The sequence below is a fragment of the Nipponia nippon genome, unplaced genomic scaffold, assembly GCF_047370975.1.
Source record: "Nipponia nippon isolate SJK-2023a ecotype South Korea unplaced genomic scaffold, ASM4737097v1 scaffold_2, whole genome shotgun sequence".
NCBI lineage: Eukaryota > Metazoa > Chordata > Aves > Pelecaniformes > Threskiornithidae > Nipponia > Nipponia nippon.
Window position 1 is genome coordinate 51786511 of NW_028262336.1, and position 15551 is coordinate 51802061.

General features: G+C 40.9%; 1 protein-coding gene across 1 annotated transcript; it reads left to right on the top strand.

The window, feature by feature from the left end:
• The first annotated feature begins 1298 nt into the window (after positions 1–1298).
• GPR143 (G protein-coupled receptor 143) lies at positions 1299–14176 on the top strand. Its single transcript, XM_009476296.2, has 8 exons — positions 1299–1542; positions 3262–3371; positions 6354–6448; positions 7136–7228; positions 7734–7843; positions 9341–9449; positions 12011–12128; positions 13575–14176. Exons 1-8 carry the CDS (start codon positions 1299–1301, stop codon positions 13872–13874), a joined length of 1179 nt encoding a protein of 392 aa, XP_009474571.1. The 3' UTR covers positions 13875–14176.
• The last annotated feature ends 1375 nt before the right edge of the window (positions 14177–15551 follow it).

A 15551-nucleotide genomic window follows, 5' to 3' on the forward strand; every position in this document is an offset into this window, starting at 1 on the left:
GTTTGTTCTTGTGCTGAGATCAGGTCTGTAAGGTGTCTTGCATAATGAAGAACTCGGCAGGTACCATTTTACTCAGGACTGATGGCTGTTTTCTCTACGGAGGGCAAACATACTGGCTGAAGCCTCTGTGTTTTATAACCCCTGCGCACAAAACGTCCCACTGTCATTCATCAGGCCTTCATAATTTCTGCTAAAATTATAAGCTGGGCCATTGGGGAAAAAAAAGTTTAGGTCATTTGTTCTTACAAGGACTAATTATAAAATCCATGACTGTATTATTTAATATCCAGTTCATTTCAAGTATGTTGGCAATGCTCCCTCCTGTATTTCCTGAACATGTTTCTACAAACAAGTTTTCTGGAGGGGTGAGGGCTGACGCAAGGAGTTTGAAACTCAGCTGAGAGTGGAGAGTTCATATTTGTATTTATGATTGCAAGTATTTGCTGCTGTGTCTGCTAGGACCCCTGACTTAAAGGATATTGTCTATTTTATAAGGTAAAAACAAATATTACAGGTCAAATTCCTGTTTTCATATTAAACCCTTACCAAATTAAAAAAAAAAAATATTCTTGAGAAATCAAAAGTCCTGGAATTTTCCATGTCAAGCTGATCTGAAGCAGACAGTACAGACTAAAGAGAAGACTTTTTGTGCTTGCAGTTTAAATAGGATGAGGTTAATATTGTCTTCCTAAATGTAATCTCTTTCTACAGTGATAGGATATCGTGTTTCTAATTTTAATTACAGGGATGGGTGGGTTGGATCAGTAAAATTTAGATTTGGGTTAGGGTGTGGATTTATAGCCCTGCTCCTCCCTGTAAAGGCTGGGACGGCTTGTGTCTGGACTCATCTTTTTAATTAATGTGCAGTAATTAAAGGGTGCTGTGTGGGATGGGGCTAAAGAGAAACACAATTAAAATGTAATTCTCCTTTGGTATCTGCATCCTTATTCATTTTAAACCATCTTCAATGCTCTGGTGAGTTTAATTCTTCCTGTATCACATACTGTGCAAGCAGAAATATGTGAGTGAACTGTTGCCAGTGGCTCTGAGCAAGCATGGGACATGTTTCAGATTACACTGTGTTTTCTTGTTCAGATCTGATCTCCTTGCTAGGAGAGGCTGAGAAAGGCAGCTCTAGGGGATTTACTTCTAGCAGCAGCAGCAGCACATGATCCATCAATCGCGTGATTCTCACCGCCGAGGACTAATGGGGAGGGTGAAGAAAAAGCGAACGCTGTCTTGGGGAAACAACAGCATTTTCTTCTGCTCGTGGGGCCCCTCCACCAGCCGGACGCTTCATGGCTTCTCCCAGGTTAGAAACCTACTGCTGCCCAAACCGGGATGCAGCTACACAGCTAGTGATTGACTTCCAGCCTGAAGTCTTCTGCGGAGTTTGCATTGGCAGCACCTCTGTCAGTCTGCTACTGACCATCCTGCAGCTCCTGCCAAAGAAGGGACAGAGCCTGCGGAAGATGCCCAGAGCCTCCTCCTCTTCCACCATCCTTCTCCTTATCTCCATTTGCGATGTCCTTGGTGGCTTAGGTAAGCGCCAGCTTGATGTCCCTCACCCTTGCTGTAGCAGGCTTTTGTTGCTCTGAGGTGCCATAGCCAAATGAAGCTGCTGAGAGGACAACAGAGATTTCTGAGGGAAACATGCTGTATGTATTCACAGGAAGACTTGGGCTAAGTGAGACCAGAAAATGATGGGCCTTTGGGGGAGAAAGGTCTTGTTTAATAGTTGTATTTTAGAAGAAAAGCTTTTGACAAATCTACACCAAAATCTCTGCTTTAAAACAAATTGAAATCTAGAACAGTGGCTGGTTCCCAGAGCAAGGCATAAAAGTGGAGGCAAGGCAGCACATTTAAAACTAAAGCTGACATCAAACACTTAGCCAATCCTTAGGACTACGTTTGAAAAACACTTCCTATATGTCTTTAAATCCTCTCAGACCAAGTTTGCCATCTTGTTCATGTGCCAGCCACTTCTCTGGGCACATCACAGCAACAAAAAACAAATTGAATTGAGCTGTACACAGATCATGCTGGACACAGGCTTTTGAAATGCAAGCATAGCTCCCTTATCAAGGACAACCTGCTGCCCAGCCCCTGGCTGATAGGCTGGAGGAATAAAACAACAGAGAATAAAACAAAACTCATGAGTCAAAATGAAACTAATGTGTCTAAATCTATCCTGTCAGTCCATGGCATTTACTGCCAAATTAGGTATAAACTACCGTGACATGTTATGAAAATACAGGATGAGGATTTTGTTTCTACCATAACATTTTTTCCCTCACATTAGATAACAGAAGTAGTGCTGTTTTGTAAGTCTCTCTCACTGCCTGGGAAGGGAGTAGGATTTCAGATCCTTTCCCCATTCATACCCAGCCAGGTTCTCTCAGGGTACATAATAAGTACCAATATTAAAACAAATGATAGAGGGGAAATAAAGAAAGAGACATATGGAAAAAATGTGTGTGCATTCACCTAGAAAAGATCCTTTCAGTCAGATGAGGCCAGCAATAGATAAAGTTATTTTTCTCCCTTTCTCTTTCACTGGCAAACTCAAACTATTTGTCCATCATTGTCTTTGAATTAGACTCACTTTAGTGGGTGGGAAACTGTTCTCTCTTGATGGGAGACGTGGTGGTTTTGTTCTGCTATGTGTTGGTGCTTTAATGCTTATTTCAAGCAAACACAGAAAATCTCACTAACAAACTGCAAATTCACTTAAAAAAATGGGTATTGTTCTCACCTAATTTCAAAGCCCTTCTTTGTTCAGTCCTGTGACAGAGAGGAAAAGAGCTGCTTGTAAAAATGAAGACAGCAAAAAGTGGGAAATAACTTTTTTCTGCAATGAGGGATTATAGAGAAATGAACATTAGCGTATGATTATATGCCGGCAAAATTGTAAATAGCTAGTTACTGTTTTATGTCAATCCATTAAATGCTACCCCATTTATTTTAGGGAAGTGCATGTAAGTAGTATCTGTATACAGAAGTATCTGTAAGTAAGTGAAATTTTAATCTACATAACATTTAAAATCCCAGCAGCTTCAGACTCTTGGGGCTACTTTCCCTGAGCGATTACACAAATGTTTAAATAGCGCAGTTGTTCCTGCTGTGCGCCTCTGCAGCCGTAGCCTTCCTGTGGACGCACAAAATCTGGGCTGCGATGTGAAATATGTGGCCGGGGAGAAGCATGTGACTCAAATCACACCACCAGATTCAAAGCATTAATACTTTTTTTTTTTTCTTTAGGCATGATCTTCAGGTCAAGTGTATGGCTAGGCTTCCCAGGCTTCATAGCTAACATTTCTGTGGCGAACAGGACCGACGTTTGGCCCTCTGCTTTCTGCGTGGGGAGTGCGGTAGGTACAGACATCGTCTCCCCTTCCTCCTGCTCCCGGTTGACAGTCCCTCCGTGTGGGAAGGCTGAAAGGCAAACCACTGTGGCTGAAAGGAAATTTGGCTGTGAGTCAGAGCCTGGAGATGATGGTTTCAGCCTCTGCCACACCCCTGCAAGTGCCTTCATGCCTCCCTCCGAAAGCCTGGATCAGGGCGGGCAGGGTGCTAGATGCCGCACGGTGCGCGTGAGGACGCAGGGCAGCGCGGGTCAGACTGGTCCCAAGCGTTCTGTAGTACTCGCTTGTTGCAAGAGTGCTGGGATAGTGGAGGGCAGGCTTGTACCGAAGTCAGGGATATGGAGGCATGAGGATATAGACATTCCCAAATGGACTGTGAAACCACCAGTTCGGTTTGTGCTGGCACAGCATTGCTAATGCCCCAGTGGCTCCGTCACACTCATAGCATGAGGGTATCTGCCCACCTTCTCCAGCAGAAATTACAGCAGTGGGGACCGACTGAAACCAGCATCTCGGGTAGCTCAAATTAGCTTTTGCGGCATGAGAGTGTGTGTTTTAGACACAGAGGGACTGCAGGATAAATATACCCAAAGACGCAAAGCTGCTGGCAGAAGGTCTGTCCCTGCCATGTAGGACTGCAGCTCAGGTTGCCACTTATATGGCTGTTCAATGACCGCATCTGGCCAAGTCTAATTAAGTATCTTCTGGTTTAAAATGCAAGAATAAGAAAATGTAGATGCATTCCAAAAGTGCAGATTAAAACTCAGTTTCAAATATTACAATACCAGTACTGTCTGAGACACATAATTTGAGTTTACTGTACAAGAAAAAAGGCCGTGTTTTTTACCAAAACATGGAGAATAACAAATAAGACAGATCATCACTTTACCCAAATTCAATAGGAACGTAGGATGCCCAATGAATTCATGCATGAGCAATAACTGCATTAGCTTTACAATTCAAAGTTTACAATATAGAAGAGGATATGCTGCATGTAAACAAAATTATTCATCTCCAGTAGTTTTTAAATAAAACAATATGTGCCAAGTTGAACTCGCTGTACCTTATATGCCTATATAATGACAATTTCAGACATGAGAGTGTTGTGCCATAGAAGCAAATACCAGTTGTACGTGTCTCTTGATTCTTGATTCCATCACACGTTTAAGTTTTGCTTACTAGATGCAAATGTTGATTTTTTTTCTTTGAGGAAGAGGAAACCAGCAACATCAATACCTTGTAGCAAGAATGTCCTATTCAAAGACCGTGTTTCCCTATGTCTTAAATTTAACTTTCTGGCCCTTCGCACAAAAAATAGTATTTTTAAACAGTGACAAAGATACTGTATGCAGCCTGTTTGTGTTTCATTTGGATCTCAGGTTAGATGGTGAGCAGCATAGTGGTCTACGACGATTTTTATTTTCCCTTTCTTGGGGTCCAGCAAAGTGCTGTAATTTAAGTCACTTGCTAAATTTAGATTTAATTATATTGGAATGAAAAATAACCCTCCTTCCACTCACTTCCCCTAACATAGTCTCGTGTGAGTTAATATAATGTTTCTGATTCTATTTTATTTTTCTTTTAGTACTATTGTTCTATTTCACTTAACCACAAGCCAATACAAACTCCGAATAGTGAGGCCTTTAGGCCTCTCCTTTGAATAACACCCTCTGGTTTGCAGAGGGGTACCCTCTCAGGCACTGTAGCAAGATGTGTTGCTTTGCTAAAAAGTGAGATAACATATGAAGATTTTGGTTTTAAGTGCATCTGGTTTATATTATTTTTGGAGACAGTCTTGTCTATGTTGGATTTTCTGGGTGGAAAGACCCCGCTGTTTATTTTTGTATGTATATGTGTGTACGTATAGTAAATTGTGCATTTTTCAACTGCAGCAAATATGTGAAAGTGCAGATGAAATTACATGCTGAGTGCTACGGGTAAAGTGCATTAGAAGGAAGACTGGAATTTTATTTTCTGGCTCCTCTGCACTAGGAAAATGTCATGGTGTTTGAATTAAATGCTGAATAATTCGTGCTGCAAATGAGTAGAGGTAGGGTCTACGCCCATGGTGAAAGGAAATATTTCCCAGCTTGATTTGCCTTTTGGAGGAAGGAATGGCAGATCTCTATTCACTGACGTTTGGCTCAGTAACAAGTATGTTGGCTTCCAGCTGTAAAATGATGCTACTATGCAGCCGTGATAAAGGATATTCAGATAAGAACTGAAAGAGGGCTTGGAGGGAAGGTAATCTGAATATTAAAATAGTTCCAGACTATTACAAAGAACCAGCTCCTATGGGGAAGAAATTTGGAATTTATAAACAGCTGCAAAGAAAGGTCACTTATCTTATATAGGCTCGTGGGAAAAATGCATAGGGTCAGCTCATGAACGCTGTGGAATTTAACTTGACTGGAACCTGTTTCCTTTGGATTTTTATTGAAGAAAACAGTCAGAGAGTTCAGTATGGATAATTTTTCCAGAGGGTGAGTAATATTTTTGTTAATGACTTTTTTTCTTAATAACCATTCCCTGAATTGGGTTCTTGTGCATGGAGAAAACGCCCATCACATGAAGAACCCACAATGCATAGGCACACTGTGGTGACGACTGACCTCAGTTATATTTTCATGCCTCAGCTACTGAGCAACTACTAAAATTTTGACCTAAAATTAAAACATCCTCACTATAAATTTCTTTGGGCTTCACTCACGACATTGAGGGTTAGGACCGGAGAGGTAAATAACAGGTTTTCTAAACAACAGAATGAGTTGTGAAAGCAAATGCTGTTCAATTTACCTATGACTTGACCTGTTGGCCACAGAAATGCTGTTCTTGTGATTTTTTGAGTAAGATTTCATACTTCATAATCTCAGCTGGAAAATACACACATTTAAAGAACAAATCACCGGGCTCAAGGTTTGAGTCCCTCCTCTGTCCCCAGTGGTACTTGAGAAGCAGCTGTGACATTTGGCAATTTTTTCTTTGCAGATGTGGATCCAGCTATTATATAGCGCTGGCTTCTGGTGGTTGTTTTGCTATGCTGTTGATTCTTACTTGGTGGTAAGAAGATCAGCTGGACTGAGGTACCAGAGTTAAAGCTCTGAATTTGTTATTTTCCTTCCAACACTGTATGTCCATGCTTGTCTGCAGCTATCTAAGTGTGTAAGCGAAGCTTGTACAAACATCTGATATTCGTACGGTTACCTGGTAATGATATGGATGAGTGGTGTGCTAAGTGCTTAAATTGTCAGGGCAATGCTCAGATATTGTTTTTGTCCAGCTGGAACTTCAATGTAACTGAATTCATTTAACCTTTGGAAAAATAGGGAACAGACTGGGATCTGTAAACTTTATTGCAGTGAGATAACTATTTTTGTCCCTACTCTGTACCTGAAATTTATTCTTGTGGCAAAAAAGTGTTCAGCTCCATTCTTAAGTTTTAATCCCCTAACTTGCTCCCTGCAGGCAAAATGAAGGATGCAGAAGTTCCTTCTGGAGATTTGGGGATAAGAGAAAGGCTTTCCACCCTACAGGTTGGAGGACACAGAACTTCTGTGTGCAAGTTTGAACAACTGCTTTGGCTCATCCTTTTTCTGAAGGGCCCCCACCACCCCACCTGCTTTCCTTAGTTTAATGTACTGCCAGTGTTTTTCTGCACCATTTCATACCTGTAAAGCTCTGTTTCAGTCAGGGTCCTATTTTTATGTTGCAATGTGGGAAGTGTAAGGTTTGGTATCTTTAATTATGCCTGTCCTGTTTGGTGCCTGCAGTACGATTGTGCTGTACCACATGATGACGTGGGGCCTCGCGGTGATGCTCTGCGTGGAGGGAATTGCACTGCTTTACTACCCGTCTCTCTCCAGGTAAGCAGGGCTCCGGGAACAGACTGCGGAATCATAGTGCGCTCTGGTCATGTCAATGTCTTTCGGTCAGCTTTAGAGACAGATGTCCAAATGTTGGGCTTTTTTGATCTTTGACAAATGTGTCCCACTGAGTCAGTGGGTACTCTAGAAATACCTGCCTGGGTTTCAGGGGACCCTGAGGAAATATGCCAGGCAATACAGGCACTTGGGCATGCGGCAGGGCTGTGATACAGCTTCTGCTATGAGCCACTGTTCTCCCACTCCTGGTTTTAGCTTCGTATTTGGTCCTTTAAATTTGAGAAAAATGCACAGACAGTGCATGTTAAAAATCAACTTTGTGTCCCATGTGAACTGGTGATGATGGTCTGTGAATTAAAAGCTTAGCATCTGTTTGCTTCATTCCTTTTTTTTTTTTTTTTTTTAAGTTAAAGGTGGCATAGATAGAATAGCCAGAACTGTCAGCTGTGGGAAAAAAAAGCATAAGCTGTTAATGATTTCTTCTCAGCTGTGAAAATGGCTTGGAGCATGCAATCCCACATTACATCACAACCTATGCCCCACTCCTGCTAGTGCTGGTGGTCAACCCAATCCTGTTTAGGAGGACAGTATCAGCAGGTATGTTCCTAACGGCCAGCATCAATCAGTACGTGTTATTTAGCAACATAACAATACTGTAAAAAGTCATGTGTGTGTATTCAGTGATGTGGGATAGCTCATCATTAATTCATAGGCACAGCAAAGGGTGGGAGGGAGTTCCCTATTGAAATGAAGATACCGTCTCGATGGGAAATTTGCCCTAGAGACACACTCTGATGATGTGGTTGAGTCTCCATCCCTGGAGGTATTTAACGAATGGGTAGATGTGGTGCTTGAGGACATGGTATAGATGGACTTGGCAGTGTTAGATTAACGGTTGGACTCGATGATCTTAAGGGTCTTTTCCAACCTTGACGATTCTATGATTCTATGTACTCAAGCTATCCCGTTACAAACCTCTACTGCAGATTGGCAAAGGTGTTTCTATGTTACTAAATTATTCTTTATTTAAAGTATTTGAGGCAGTGTGTAGTGGATGCTTAACTCTACTGTAGTATTGGTACCACCCTGGACTTTGGAATGTAATTTCTTCTGGTTTAAAGATAATGTTGGTGAGATCTGATAGTTGATTTAACTTCTTGGCAGCCCTGGAGCTAAAAAAATAATAAAATATGATCAGAATTTTGTCACGCCTGCTTCTGAGATTATGAAACAAATGAGAATTGTACACAACTGAGGTGGGATCTTGAAGTTCCGATTTAATCTATTATCCAGTGCTTTGAAGAAGTGAGACTGAAAAAAAGCCACAGATTCAATGCATTCTTTGCATGTAATATGACCAGTGCTAGATGTTTGCAGTACCTGAATTCATATTTATCATGTGCACATTGAATATATGAAACCAGCAACAGAAGACCTTGTATTCTCAGTTCAGTCTTCATCCCATCTATCCTGTATCCCTCAGTAATACTCATTTTCAAAGGAACAGTTGTTCCTATAACAACTTGCTCTTTTTACGGGAAACACATCCTGAGTATATTTGTGTTTGTGCATATGTATATTCCTTGTGATATCTGAACAGCATGTGGCACAACTGTCTATTTTTGCTGACATTACACCTTCAAGTTTTAGAGGTGTAGCCAATGCTGTATCAATTGCACAATGACATATAATGTGCATAATAGGATAGCATGTATTCTATTTTAGTCTAAACATCACATAATATAAATATATCATATCACACATATTGTATAGAAGTTGTAAGCACTACCTTTTGTTATAAAAGAAAAGGACATTGACCACACTGTTTTCTATTTTCAGTGGGATTGAGAGAAGACAAAGCTAGTGGGATATCACTCATTTTAGGAATCCATAATGGGTGTACTTCTTTTCCTTTAGTATTAGGCTGTATGTGAGATTCCTTGATGATGGTCCTTCCAGCTTCTGAACTGCTGCTGGAGACAAATCCATCCGTTCCTTTATTCCCTCTTTACAGACATCTATCTTCCTTGTGCCTATAACTAACAAGATACACATGTATTAATGAACATAATTTTATAATTTTATACTTTCCAGTTGCCTCCTTACTGAAAGGGAGACAAGGGATTTACACAGAGAATGAAAGACGTCTGGGGACAGAAATCCAGATCCGCTTCTTCAAAATTATGCTGGTATTCGTTATTTGGTGAGAGGTGCATTATTTTGTTTTAAACTGCCTTTTTCCCAGCTGGAGAGGGTCAGGGACAAGAATAGAGTCTGATGGGTTGCTTCATTTGTTTGTCGTTATGCTTGGAAGGAAAAGTGCCTAAGGAAGAAGTAGTTCTAAACTAGTTCACAGAGTAGCTGAATCACTCATGTAGCATCACAAAGCTGCGAGGAAATGATAAAAATGTTTAACCAACAGGAAAACAATAACCCCAAGAAACAATAGCAAAAAAAAAAAAAAGGTTGGGCATAGACTAAAGCCGTCTGGAACAGCAGCTCCCCAGCACTGTGGGCTGATAGATGGCTTTCTGTACTCAAGATTTCCCAGAGCCTCTTGTCACCAAACACATCACTGAAAACCTACAATAAATATGCTTCTAAGACTGCCTTCATGGCCCTGACTATGATTATATAATGCAGCCACCTCTGTGGTCTGCAAATCCCAAGTGTGTGAAAAAAAGCATGGATAGCAACTAGAAATACAGGGTTATATGCCAGAAAAGAAAACTCCATATGATTGCCTGTGAAATTTCTGATCATTTGATCTTTTCTTTTTAGTATTCCATTTCCCTCCATGAAAATAGTACTTTGGGGTAGGACACGAAAGAGCTAGGGAGGAGAGGAGGGAGGGAACAAGGGAAGTGGGGAAGGAGGGAGGGTGCACACCTCATCCCCAAATCCCTGTGCCTCTGCTCCAGCAGCACCATCCGGTGGAGAGGTGACTGGAACCAAAGGTATTGGATGCACACAGCAAAACTGAGCTGAAATAGGGCCTGCTTTTGGAGGAAATAGTTTTTACTGCAATCTCACAATTATCACACAGCAATAAAAGCTCCAGAAGGGGTGGTGATCCACTCTACAAGGGGCTGTGCAATGACCTAGCAAGTGGTTGCTGCTGTGAAGTATTTACTACTTACATGGGTAACACAAGTGGCAGGGAGAGGAAGGAAACAGTCCTGGAGTAGTGAAATGACTTGGACAAACTTCACAGTCTCTACAACTACTTAACTTTTTTATACATAGGTAAGTTAATGCATGTTACATTGCTTTAAAAGGCTGAGCAGGGAGAAAGACTGCTTTTTTGTCTTCTCCTGGGTGCTGTATACTGGAGTGCTCTGGAGGGAAATGATTGTCTTTTCTTGGGGAATAACACAGTCTGCTTGGCTCAGGAGAGAGGTTTCTAGTGCAAAGGGTGGGGTAGCCAGCAGGACAGGGGGAGAGAGACAGCAGCGAACAAGCCTGCAGCATGGCTTCCTGGAAATTGTTGAAATAATGAGGAGCAGAGATTTAGCCAGGCTTCCAGTGTTGTGGAAAGAGTGAGCCTTATTTTGGAGCCCAGAGGCATCACAGAAGTGCGTTGCAACCTAAGGAATGGTAGCCAATTTGCTGGTCTGGGAGCAAGCATGAAAGAAAGGACCAGTTCCCCAAGGGCACAGTGGGGACATTTGTTTATTTCTATTCTGTCTCATTCTGAGCTTTCCTATTAAAAAAAATAAACACGACTCTAGTTTGGGATTTTGTTCTCCTGATAAAACAAGCTTTAGAGTGTAAAAACTCTCTCAAAGGTTACTGTAGGGAAAGACTGAGGCAGTCCAATCTCAGAAGCTTAGGGAAGATGCCCTTCCATCCCAGAGGCCAAATATGAGATGAGTTAGTCAAAGACAGCAGGTTGGGTCAACGTGGGGTGGAAGAGATGCCTGCAGATTTGGGAGGGGAGAGCAGGAGGTTTTACACTGTGATAAAAATATAATTGCAGGAAGAACATGTTGTAAACCCCTTTAGAAAGTATGATATGGATGCTGATGGTTTCCTTTCTGATGCTACAGTAGAACTGTAAAGAAACGCTGGTCTGACTGTTTAGAAGTCATAAGAAGTTACAGCCATTTACTATAACCTTTATTTAGTGTAGAATATCCTCAGTTTCTTTCACAGGATGAGGTTTGATTATGCTTATTCTTCTTTGGAAACAGAAATTACCTTTATTTCAAAAAGTTGACAGCATTTTCAGGGATTTTAAAGTCAACTTTGGTTTTGTTTTGTAAGTTTTTTACGTACATTTTGAAAGTCTGCTGTAAACTAACCCTGAAATTCTAACTCCAGCTAGAGTTTCTGCAGCCTTTTACAACACCCAAGCATATAATTGGTTTCCCTACCTGCGAGCACTATCCTTTTAAGACACAAGCAAAAGAAGTCAGCATTCATGATGTTCCCATAATGGATCACAGTTGTTTATCATCATCTCAATTTTATCCTGCAGTTTACTGTTCTGCAGCAAGCTCAAATGATCAGGTTCTTTTTTTTTTTTTTTTTTTTTTTGCTATATTGATTTCTTTGTCTAGGCCTGGGCTACAAGGTAGGTGTCTGGTTTTTGATCTCAGAGACCTACTGGTCTACTCAGATTGAGACTGAACATTAAAAAAAATGTCACTCTCCTTATTAGTGATCCTAATTTCTATAATTCGAAAGTAAAGCATATTTTACATGTATATACACATATATATAACTGTCTCATTCTCTTCCTCTTCTTTATTCCTGCAATAGCTGGTCATCCAATATCATCAACGAGAGCCTTTTGTTCTACCTCGAAATGCAGCCAGATATCAATGAAATGGCCCTGAAGAACATCAGAAGTGCTGCACTGATCACATGGATTATAATGGTAGGTCAGCCATGACATTGCTTAGTCTTAGAAACCACTTCCATAGACTGACGGAACAGCACCAGTTGAGTGGGTGGTTTATGATTTTGGGGAATATAAACGCTCCAAAACTCAAGGAAGAAAAGCAGAAAGTAAGAGAGAGGAAGATGGTCACCGGGAGTGTTTTTCACGTATAAACTTTGCCAAAAACATACCAAAGACCAACTTTTTCTCCTGTTTACTGAAGTATGCATTCTTTCTGAGAGTGATTGCTACCCATTTTAAGATCCTGAACAGACCACTACAATGATTTCTGGCTAACCTTGCTAACCTTTACCATAATGCAAGCTACATAGTTTTAGCTCACTATTCCTGAAGGGTCCCCTGTAAAATGGGCATTTTCTGATAATTCTCTGTTTATAACTATGGTTTTATTTATTAGTGACTTGTAAAGAAAACTTACATCTTATATCATAACATTTGGATAATTATCTGGGGTCAAACACCGGAAAAATCTTGAAAACAATGCACCAAAAAATAGCTGTAAGATGCTGGCCTCTTACTATACCCTACCCTCTTCTCTCCTGTTGGAATATTTGACAAGGGATTTTTCAGAGGTGATATTGCAGGTTCCTTTTCCAAGAGAGTTTATTCTGGAGCTGTTAAATACCTGTAAGGCCTGAGCATGCCTTGTGTAGTTAAGCCCTTGAGCCGTTTTGTATTGAAGGGTTAAGCGATGCAACTGATTGGATACAACCTCCTCCTCCGACAAGGAGTGAACATATTCATGTGACCGGGACCTGTGCAGCAGGAGGTCAGGTCTAGGAACTGAGCTATTTTTTAAACTGGCTGTAAAAATAATTTACTCTTTTCTCATGAGAGAAATGGAAACAGCTAAAGCCATTTACTTGCCAAGCATCCTATGGCACTGGGAACAGAGACAATTTTTTTTAAAATCACTTGGGGTTTTCTTTTTCAGTGTCTCTTATCCCACTTTGATGGACATTTTCACTGGCTCAGGAATCTGCAGCAATTCCAGACAGATCAATTGCGGCTGTTTTAAAAAACTTGACTCTGTGTGTGCTAGTGTCTCTCATATATTTGACTTGGCTTCTAGTGAAAAATGTAATATTTGCTTTTGTGAATAAAAAAAGGTCTAGAGCTTGTGGGGAATGTTAAATACACACCAGGGGACTGACCAGCTAAAATTCATGCTGGAAAACCATTCGGTGCTTACTGTTCACTGGGATGGCGTCAGCGTATTAGAACAACAGGTCGTGGTATTTCACTCCGACTTGTTTGTGTCTGCAATGGGAACAGCATATACTTTTATTTGCACGTTAATCACATCTTTTAAAGACAGTAGTTGTTCAGTGAAAGGGAAGTTGTTAATGCATGTGAAGTGTTTTGCTGGAGTTCAAAATGAAGCCTTGCTTGTGTAGCTCCTGTTGCACTTCTCTTTCCTAGGGCGTTCTTAATCCCATGCAAGGCTTCCTCTTCACATTAGCTTTCTATGGCTGGACGGGATGCAGCGTGGACCTGAAATGGCGAAAGACAGAAATACCCTGGGAATCGATGTCCTCATCAACTGTGGGTGAAAATGCCTATCCCTCACCAGTGAACTACCAAAGCAACATGCATGATTCAAAGAAGATACCGTCAACCGACAGCCAGCAGACAGATGAGGCTATAAGCATGTTGTCTGAAGGTAACACTAGCGGTGATGACAGGTTAACCAGGAGCTCTCCCATCTACCAGGGCTGGTAGTTTATAGGTGCAGAGCTGGATCCCACTTCTCAAGTTGTCAAGACTCATACAACCGCGTCACTGTGTGAACCGTTGCGTGCTCTGGAATTAGGTTTGTGCCCAGTGGCTTGATGGCATTTCCTATAATGAGTGTGTTTGTGTGAGAGAGAGTGTGTGAAATGGAGCAAAATTACGGTTCATGTCTTCATTTGCCTTAAGGGAGATTTGTTAAAAGGTAGAAAAGCCTGATCATTTTTCAGCAGGAGGATATGTCTGCGAAAATGTATGTTACTTATGATTCATTTTCATCCGTTTTGGTTTAATCTCTCTTGTAACGTCCATATGATAGAAGAGTCTTTTGTTTAAATAAATGGACTATTAATATGTTTGGTTTTTAAACGTGTTGCCTTGCTTCCCTTGCTCAGCATAAAATTCCTCACCCAGAATTACAGCTTTAGGATTTCTGACACACCATTTCCAGCCTTGACCCTCTGGTAAAATATTAGTGACAGCAAACTTTGACATAAGCACAAATATTCCCTGTCTGTGTAGAATCTCACTGATGCAGTCTTCTTTTAGCTTGTTTATATGAATTTTCAGTTTGGTTTTCTCTAGGGAGCTGAAAGGCCTTTTTTAAAAAAAATCAAGCCCAGTCTAGGCTCCATAAACACTTCAGAATAATGGTTCCAGTTCAGTCCCCATTCAAGCAAAAATAACCCTTCAAACTATTTTTTAGTATGGATTCAGTTTGATCCTTATATGTACTTGTCTAACAGGATTACAACTGTTAGGGGCAGGTGCGTTAAGAGATAACATTTGCAAAAAACACCTGGATGATCTGAGTGCTCATCAAAAACCAGAATAAGTAGAATCAATAGTCCTTTCTCTGAGGCGTGCTCTATTTTATATTTTCATCTGCTGACTGAAGAGATAGTAAATCCATGCTCTTTATCTTCTCAGATACATCCCTCTTTCAGTGCAGTGCACTAAGTACCTATATCCAAACAACTCCCCGGATTGGTTGAAAGTTAAGAAAAAATGATGGTTGTGTCTACCCCAGGCTTTTAACTTCATATCAAAAGTAGAAGTAATATGATTTAAGGCTGGTTGTGCTGGAAGCTGTTTGCAAGACCGTTTGACCGATGGCACAGGAGGAGCCCCTTGACCCCAGGTAACCTCCCTCTCTTCCTTCCACATGTGGCTGGGGCTGGGCATAAACACCCCTGATTTTTTTAAACCCTGTTCACATCCACTTTGGCTGAACTTCACTGGCTGTCCACACCTTTCTTTTCCAATCCAGTTCAGTTCCAGCTATTGTAAAAGCAATAAATATATTATTAAAGACAGCTGAAAGGTTAGTGCAATAATAACATGAAGCTTAAGCTGCTGTGCTACTCAGGGGAGTCCCAGGCTGGTTAGAGAAGCAGGCTCAGCAGAAACTACACAGAGAAATATTGATTTGCTATTTTAAATAAATCACCTTCTTGAACTGATCATTTGATACAAAGGTGTTAAACAATGATCCGATCATTATTTAGGCAGATCATTACAGAGCTGTGGTTGGTTTGTAGCAAATCTTTTACGCTGTACCTTGTAGAAACCTTTGTGGTTTTATGGCCTTATATTGCTAGTTGTCAGAAATACTGGCAGATCACCAGCTCCTTTCTTTTAATCACAGTCATTTCTTTCCTAGCCAAA

Excerpts from the sequence above, each read along its gene's own strand:
- GPR143 (XM_009476296.2), top strand. The coding sequence starts at position 1,299 with ATGGCTTCTCCCAGGTTAGAAACCTACTGCTGCCCAAACCGGGATGCA. Across the intron at positions 7,229-7,733 it reads TACTACCCGTCTCTCTCCAG|CTGTGAAAATGGCTTGGAGC; the intron begins GTAAGCAGGGCT and ends ATTTCTTCTCAG. Across the intron at positions 7,844-9,340 it reads TAGGAGGACAGTATCAGCAG|TTGCCTCCTTACTGAAAGGG; the intron begins GTATGTTCCTAA and ends TATACTTTCCAG.